This window comes from Chiloscyllium plagiosum, chromosome 2, assembly GCF_004010195.1.
Source record: "Chiloscyllium plagiosum isolate BGI_BamShark_2017 chromosome 2, ASM401019v2, whole genome shotgun sequence".
In the NCBI taxonomy this organism is placed as follows: Eukaryota; Metazoa; Chordata; class Chondrichthyes; order Orectolobiformes; family Hemiscylliidae; genus Chiloscyllium; species Chiloscyllium plagiosum.
The window spans coordinates 156,501-165,172 of record NC_057711.1 but is presented as its reverse complement, the minus strand read 5'-3'; the positions used below and the strand labels follow the sequence as shown (position 1 = coordinate 165,172).

General features: G+C 43.4%; 1 protein-coding gene across 1 annotated transcript in view; it reads right to left on the bottom strand.

Moving 5' to 3' along the window:
• nup155 (nucleoporin 155) overlaps nucleotides 1–8,672 on the bottom strand; it is a 198,611-nt gene that overhangs the window by 67,890 nt on the left and 122,049 nt on the right. Inside the window, exons 18-19 of the mRNA XM_043721181.1 lie at nucleotides 6,771–6,833; nucleotides 6,137–6,296 (exon numbers count right to left, since the gene is read on the bottom strand). Of these exons, the coding sequence (XP_043577116.1) occupies nucleotides 6,137–6,296; nucleotides 6,771–6,833 (223 nt within the window). The remainder of the gene's footprint in view (nucleotides 1–6,136; nucleotides 6,297–6,770; nucleotides 6,834–8,672) is intronic.

The following is an 8,672-nucleotide window of genomic DNA, read 5'->3' as shown; positions in this document are numbered from 1 at the left end:
CGGACGACACTAAGGTCGGTGGAGTTGCGGATAGTGACGAAGGATGTAGTAGGTTGCAGAGAGACATAGATAGGATGCAGAGCTGGGCTGAGAGGTGGCAAATGGAGTTTAATGTGGACAAGTGTGAGGTGATACACTTTGGACGGAATAATCGGAATGCAAAGTACTGGGCTAATGGTAAGATTCTTGGGAGTGCAGATGAGCAGAGAGATCTCGGTGTCCATGTACACAGATCCCTGAAAGTTCCCACCCACATTGACAGGGTTGTTAAGGAGGCATAGAGTGTTTTGGCCTTTATTAATAGAGGGATTGAGTTCTGGAATCAGGAGGTTATGCTGCAGCTGTACAAAGTTCTGGTACGGCCACACTTGGAGTATTGTGTACAGTTCTGGTCACCGCATTATAAGAAGGATGTGGAAGCTTTGGAAAGGGTGCAGAGGAGATTTACTAGGATGTTGCCTGCTATGGAAGGAATGTCTTACAAGGAAAGGCTGAAGGACGTGAGGCTATTCTCGTTAGAGAGAAGAAGGTGACTTAATAGAGACATATAACATAATCAGAGGGTTAGATAGGGTGGACAGGGAGAGCCTTTTTCCAAGTATGTGGACGGCAAACACGAGGGTGTCAGAGGTAGTTTCTTTACTCAGAGAGTAGAAAGGGTATGGAATGCTTTGCCTGCATCGGTAGTAGATTTGCCAAATTTAAGTGCATTTAAGTCGTCATTGGACAGGCATATGGACATACATGGAATAGTGTAGGTGGGATGGGCTTCAGATTAGTATGACAGGGCGGCGCAACATCGAGGGCCGAAGGGCCTGTTCTGTGCTGTATTGTTCTATGTTCTATATCTCAGTGTCCAGGTACATAGATCCTTCAAAGTCGTCACCCAGGCTGATAGGGTCGTTAAGAAGGCAATGGTGTGTTAGCTTTTATTGGGAGAGGGATTGCGTTGTGTGTTCAGTTCTGATTACCACATTTTAGGAAGGATGTGGAAGCTCTGGAAAGGGTTCAGGGGAGATTTACTAGGATGTTGCCTGGTATGGAGGGAAGTTATCATGAGGAAATGCTGAGGGACTTGAGGCTGTTTCAATAGAGAGAAGAAGGTTGAGAGGTGACTTAATTGAGACATATAAGATATTCAGTGGGTTAGATAGCTCGGACAGTGAGAGCCTTTTTCATCCGATGGCGATGGCTAGCACAAGGGGAGTAGGGACGTGGAACGCACTGCTTGCAACTGTAGTAGACTCGCCAACTTTAAGGGCATTTAAATGGCCATTGGCTCGGACTAGAATAAAACAGTGCAGGTTAGATGGGCTTCGGATTGGTTTCACAGGTCAGCACTACATCGTGGGCGGAAGGATCTGTACTAAGCTGCAATGTTCTATGTTCTAATTTTACAGTGGAAGACGTAGCAACATAGCAGAATGCAAGAGAGTCAGGGACAGAAGTGAGTGTAATGACCATCACTGAGGTGGTGGTGCAGGGGAAGCTGAAAGGTCTGAAGGCGGATTCATCACCTGGGCTGGATTGACTATACCCTACAGTGCTTCAGGAGATTGCTGAGGAGATGACAGAGGCATTGGTGGTGATCTTTCAGGAATCACTGGAGTCAGGAAGGATCTCAAAGGATCTTAAAGTGACTGATGAAACACCCCTATTAAAGAAGGGAGTGAGGCATAAGGCAGGGAATGCCTGACCTTGGCATTGGTAATATTTTAGAATTTATTCAGGAGGGGATAGTAGAGTACTGAGAAGTGCACGACAAATTACAGCTGCGACAGCACAGCTTCATCAAAGGGAGGTCATGCCTGTAAAATCGGTTACAATTCTTTGAATAGGTAATGAGCAAATTAGATAAAGGAGAGCAAATGGATATGCCTCTTCACATTTCCAGAAACCTTTCACAGGCCTTTTACACAGAAAGCTGGTAAATATGAAAAGGGCCCATGGTGTCAGGTGCAAGGTATTGGCATTATAGAGGATTGGTTGACATGGCAGAAGATGGAGAATAGGGACAATGGGGTCTTTTTCAGGATGGTCGGCAGTGACAACAGAGTTCTGCAGGGGTCAGTGTTGGGATTCATGTTGTATGTTTATATTTTACATGAACAATCTGCATGAAGGAACGGACGACATTGTTGCTAATCACACAAAGATATGTAGAAGGACAGGTAGCACTGAGGAAGTGGGGAGACTGCAGAAGGACTTGAACAGGCTCAGCAGAGGCAGATTGAATACCATGTGCGTCAGCATTTCCTGTCTAATCTGGCCTAGCCAGTGAAGTTCACATCCCACAGACAAATAATTTTTAATAATTCAATGTTTGGTCTAGATTTTCCCCATTTGAAACCTGTACCGGTTGTTCATTGTCATGGAGCATTCCTGATGAAGGGCTTTTGCCCGAAACATTGATTCTCCTGCTCCTCGGATTCTGCCTGACCTGCTGTGCTTTTCCAGCACCACTCTAATCTTGATATCAATTGATTTGTCAGCTTGGCAGTGCGGTGGCAACTGGAATTCAACCTGAAAAAGTGAGAGGTAATGCACTTGGGAAGGATTAACAAGGCAGGGTTTGTACCTGGAATGGTAGGAACCTAGAAAGCACCGAAGATCAGGGGAACTTTGCAGTCCGCAGAACTCTGAAGAGAGCAGCACATAAGGTGTTTTCAAAGGCACATAGAAAACAGTTGTTTTTATTAGCCAGGGCATGGTGTAAAAAAGCACAGAGGTTATGTTAGAATTATATAAAATGCTGGTTAGGTCACGCTGAGTGCTGCATACAGTTCTGGTTGCACTAGAGAGGGTGCAGATGTGATTCACTAGGATGACACCTGGGCTGGAGTGATTACATAGGAGAGAGAGAGAGATCAGCTGGGGTTGTTTTCCTTGTAGAGTGAAGGTTGAGAGGCAACTGATAGAGGTGTGTAAGCATATGAGGAGCCAAGATATGGTGGACAGGAGGGCACTTTTGCCATTAATAGAAAGGTATCATAACCATGGGCTGCAGATTTTACGAACTGCCAGAGGAAGTGATAAAGGCAAGTACAATTACAATATTTAAAAAGATATTTGGACAGGTACATTCATAGGAATGGATATGGGCCAAATGCAGGCAAATGGGATGAGTTCAGTTCAGAAAACGTGGTCAGTATGGATGAGTTAGGCTGAAGGGTTAGTTTCCCAGCTGTATGACTCCATTTAAGTGGCATAGATTCGAAGAAGAGAATGGAAGAGAATTTTGGAGAATGTAGGGAGTCTGGAATTTTCTGCTTAAAAAGATTGGTAGACTCAAAAGATCTTGTACATGAAACCAATATTTAGACATTCACTTGCATTGCCACAGCCTCCATGGCTATGGGCCAGAAGCTGGAAGACAGGTTAATGTTGTCAAAGTTTTATTGATTGTATGGATACATTCGTCCAAGACATCACTTTTAATGCTGTAACCATCTATGAGTCCCTGCTGGCTGAATCTATACCTAGCTGTAGTTGTTGGATGTCTCTATCCATAGTGCGTTATTCCTTCGAAGAAGTCAAATAAATGTGTTGACCACGATTCCCTTTTAACAAGGTGACATTTCCTGATTACCTAGAGTTCTGTGAAGTGTACAGCTTTAATGATCAATTCTCTCACCTTTCTCACAACAGACTTCAAGCAAACTAACTTGCCTGTACAGCAGTTTCCTGTATGCTGCCTCCCTCTTCTTGAATAAATGGGTTATAGTTGTCACTTTGCATTGTACAGAACCTTTCAAGAATCAAGTAAATTTTGGAAAATTACCACCAATGCATCTACGGCCTCTGCACCATCCCTGAAGCCACGCATTTAAGTGTTCTCTCTCCCTATTCCTCGAATCTCTATCACGTGGCACGGGTAACAAGAATCAAGTAAATTTTGGAAAATTACCACCAATGCATCTACGGCCTCAGCAGCAACGTGTCTTAAGGCCTTGGGATAAAGTCCTGTTGGTCCCAGAGATTTGGCAAGCTACAGCTGCATCAGGTTGTTTCTCTGGTGATTGTAATATCATTAGGTTCCCCGCTTTCTCTGAACTTCTAATTTTACAGCTGGTACTGGAATGTATTTTGGATTCATGCAAAGAAAGAAGCAAAATATTTGTCCATATCCTACCCAATTCCTTATTATCTTCTGTTAATTCTACGTTCTCAGTTCGCAGAGGACAAACACTCATTTCCTTTTTGTTTGTTAAATACCTGGACAAATTCTTGCTGTTTTTACACTGCTACTGTGCATTTTCTTGGATTCTAATTTCTTCTTCCTGATGAACGTTTTACTAATTCGCTGCCTTATATTCTGACCAGCCATTGATCACATATCTAAAACAGTTTTATGCTTTTTCCTTCAGTTTGATGCTTTCCTACTTCCTATATTAAGTCATAGGTGGTCGGGTGACTCACCCATTATAATTTTTCATTATCACAGCAATTATCTGAAGTATTCTGAAATATTTCATAAAATATCTGCCACAGTGTCTCCATTGCTCGATCTCCAGTTCACTTCAGCCAGCGGAGCTTTCACGCCCACATAATTGCCTTTATTCACATTTAAATACAAGTCTTTGACCTACTTTGCTCTTCAAATTGGATGTAAACTTCAATCACACTGTGTTGCTGTTACCTTGGAGTACCTTCACTCGGAGGTCAACAATTAATTAGATTAGATTACATTAGATTACATTACAGTGTGGAAACAGGCCCTTCGGCCCAACAAGTCCACACCGACCCACCGAAGCGCAACCCACCCATACCCCTACATTTACCCCTTACCTAACACTACGGGCAATTTAGCATGGCCAATTCACCTGACCTGCACATCTTTGGACTGTGGGAGGAAACCGGAGCATCCGGAGGAAACCCACGCAGACACGGGGAGAACTTGCAAACTCCACACAGTCAGTCGCCTGAGGCGGGAATTGAACCCGGGTCTCTGGCGCTATGAGGCAGCAGTGCTAACCACTGTGCCACTGTGCCGCCCACTTAACTTTGAGTCAGGTGATCAGGATGTCATCTCTAACTATTGCACAAATGCCATCCTTAATTAACAATGCTCCCTCTGCATCTTTATTGAGCTGCTAATTCTACTTCAAGGTCAGCCACCTCTCTACTCCAGCCCCAATCCTGATTGGTGTTACATCCACAAGCATCCACTTCCTCCATCCATCATCAATACTCAGCAGGGTGCAACATGTACCATCTACAAAATGCACTGCAGACATTCACCAAAAATCCTTCGACAGCATCTTCCAAACTCTCTCACTTCCATCTAGAAAATCAACAGCAACAGATACATGGGAACATCTGCACATCAAGAATGTTAAAGGAAATTTGAAGGGCTCAATGGTCTCCTCATTGTACTCTTCAAAATACCAAATCCTTTCATATATGAATTGTTATACTATTATGTTATTTAGTTTTATTTCGTTAATTTATATATATTTTAACTCCTCTGGAATTCCTAGTTATACCTTTTACAAATACACTGGTCCCAGCAAGGTTCAAATGTGAGTAGAAACCCAAAACCCAGGCTCCTGTTCTGAGGACATGGGCTTGAATCTCACCGTGGCAGACAATGAAATCTGAATTAAATTGCAACAAGCTAGTCTAATGGCAAACATATAGCCAATGTCCATTGTTGTAAAGACCCATCGAGTTCATTATCATTCTGTATTAATGCCATCTTTATCAGTTTCATGTTCAAGTGACTCCAGACCCATAGCAATTGCCCTCTGGGCAATTATGAATGGACAATAAATGCTCTCCTCACCAGTGGTGCCCACACAAGAACCACCATCGCTAACCATTACAGATACTATTGCTCCTAACCTCCATGTCCCGTTAACTACCTCACTTACAGACACAGCTTCCCATCCTGATCAAACCCTCTTCAAAATGGTGTGACTCTTTTTTTTTAGCACAAAGACTCCAAGTAACTTACTCCTTTCCCTGATGCATCCAGCATCTGGAGCTCAATCTCCAGCTCAAATTCTGAGAAGAAGTGCAAAGCTGAACCAAAACAGCAAGTTACAACCACAAAACAGGGCATAGAGTTTCTGCACTGAACAGTCATGGTGTGTTAAACGGAATCATGCATTGAGTTTCAAGCTTGGAAACTTACCCCAGGATCCTGGTAAAATAGATGCAGATGCCGTTATGCTTTCCAGAAAAGACCACCTCTGGTCCAGACATTGTCGTGACTGGAGGCAGAGGGGCCCCGCCATAGACGCCAGGACTTCCAGGGGAGAACAGAGGTGTTGACATGCCAACAGGCTTCAAACCTGAAGGGTGGGTTGGGGAAGAGAATTGAGTAGAGGGACAGAAAGGAAAGAGAAATAAAAGGGGGGAGAAGGGCAGAAGAGATTGTACAGAGAGAAGGAAAAGGGAGACAGAGAGAGAGAGAGAAGAGTGTAATAGATAGGAAGAGAAAGCAAGAGAGAGAAGAGAGCAAGAGGAGAGAGAAAATTGAAAGGAGAGAAGGGGAGGAGAAGCGAGAGAGCGAAAGAATCAGGAGGGACAATAGAGAGAAAGACGAAGTGTGGATGGGGATGCAATCAGGGGGATTGGGAGAGAGAGAGAAAAAAAAAGTCAGAAATACAAACCCACAATACAGTTCGCCAGAAATTGGGTAACACATGGTAGGTGGGGGAGCAGAAAGCAAATCGCACATGTGACATCAGGAAAGTGGGGGACATGATATGCAACCTGCCACATGGTAAGAACAGTGTAAAATCAGTATCTTTAATTAGCAATACCTGACACTGGAATAGCCGACATACTGGGACTGGAGAAGGGGCTACCATAAGGCATCAAGGGCACTGCAGCAAAGAGAGAGCAGGTCACAAATGCTAGTTAGTGTCCAAGAAATGAACATTTGCTCTCATAATATACAACTATAACTCCTGTATCTTGCAGACTGAATAAATACGATCAGCAGGAACCCAATTCCCCAGTTTAACAGACACTAGGAGTCAGTGCTTAACTTATCTTTTCATTAGGAGAAAGTGAGGACTGCAGATGCTGGAGATCAGAGCTGAAAATGTATTGCTGGAAAAGTGCAGCAGGTCAGGCAGCATCCAAGGAGCAGGAGAATCGACGTTTCCTGAAGAAGGGCTCATGCCCGAAATGTCGATTCTCCTGCTCCTTGGATGCTGCCTGACCTGCTGCACTTATCTTTTCATTAGTGCATTAAAGTGAGACACTACATTTCAGTTCCCAAAAACACTGCCCAATCTCTGTCTCTTTCATCCCTGATTCTTCCTGTTATCCATTTTAACAGCAAGAGCAGCATAATTTCTCATTTAAATCTTAATAGCTGTAAAGTTTTGAAATGTTGCTATTTAAATTACATTGGTATACTCCCTGAAAGAAAACTGCAAGCTAGAGGTTAAATACTAATCAATCAAGAATTGAAAGGTTGTCAGCTTTTATTGCAAAGCAATTTTGTTACAAGTATAAGGCAGTCTTGCTGCTGTGGGTTTCCAGATTATTGGTCTCTTCACTAATCCACTCACAAGCGCTTTATGTTTACTCATTCATAACTTCTTACTATAATTTAGTCTCATTCATCCATTCACAATACCGCGGTTCGGTAATATATTTTACTATTGCAAAATAGACCAAATTAGGGTGGCACGGTGGCTAGCACTGCTGCCTCTCAGCACCAGGGTCCCAGGTTCGGTTCCAGCCTCGGACGACTGTCTGTGTGGAGTTTGCATATTCTCCCAGTGTCTGCGTGGGTTTCCTCCGGGTGCTCCAGCTTCCTCCCACAGTCACAAAGATGTGCAGGTGAGGTGAATTGGCCATGCTAAATTGCCCACAGTGCTGGGTGCATTAGTCAAAGGGAAATGGGTGGGTTACTTTTCAGAGGGTCGGTGTGGACTGGTTGGGCCGAAGGGTCTGTTTCCAGACTGTAGGAAATCTAATCTAATCTAAAACAACCCATTATTGCAGTTGTGGGGTTCAGCAGAAACACACAGGGCAGGAAAGAATAAAAGGGCAGAATTGATTGAATGAGGGAAATGTCATTTGAGCAGAATCAATGTTTCCAGTGGCAACAACAGTGATAAAAAGGGAACTGAAGAGAGCAGGTAGGCTTGACCATCTAACATAGTTAAAGCCCTCGAGAGCACAACAGGAGGCAACCGCAGAGCATTTACATTTGATCTAAACCACTTAACTGAACAGACAATTCTCAAGTACCTGTCTGAATGGGTCCGTTTCAAGTACTTTACAGATAAAACTAACAAACCGTCTAAATCACAGAAAGGAGAGTTATTTCAATAAACTGATAACTGCACCCTGTAAATATTAGGCACATTAATAATACGTAAACTGTATCCTGTAAATGTTGAAGCTATGCATTTTGGGAAAGCAAATCTTAGCAGGACTTATACACTTAATGGTAAGGTCTTAGGGAGTGTTCCTGAACAAAGAGACCTTGGAGTGCAGGTTCATAGCTCCTTGAAAGTGGAGTCACAGGTAGATAGGATAGTGAAGAAGATGTTTGATATGCTTTCCTTTATTGGTCAGAGTATTCAGAACAGGAGTTGGGAGGTCATGTTGCAGCTGTACAGGACATTGGTTAGGCCACTGTTGGAATATTGTGTGCAATTCTGGTCTCTTTCCTATCGGAAAGATGTTGTGAAACTTGAAAG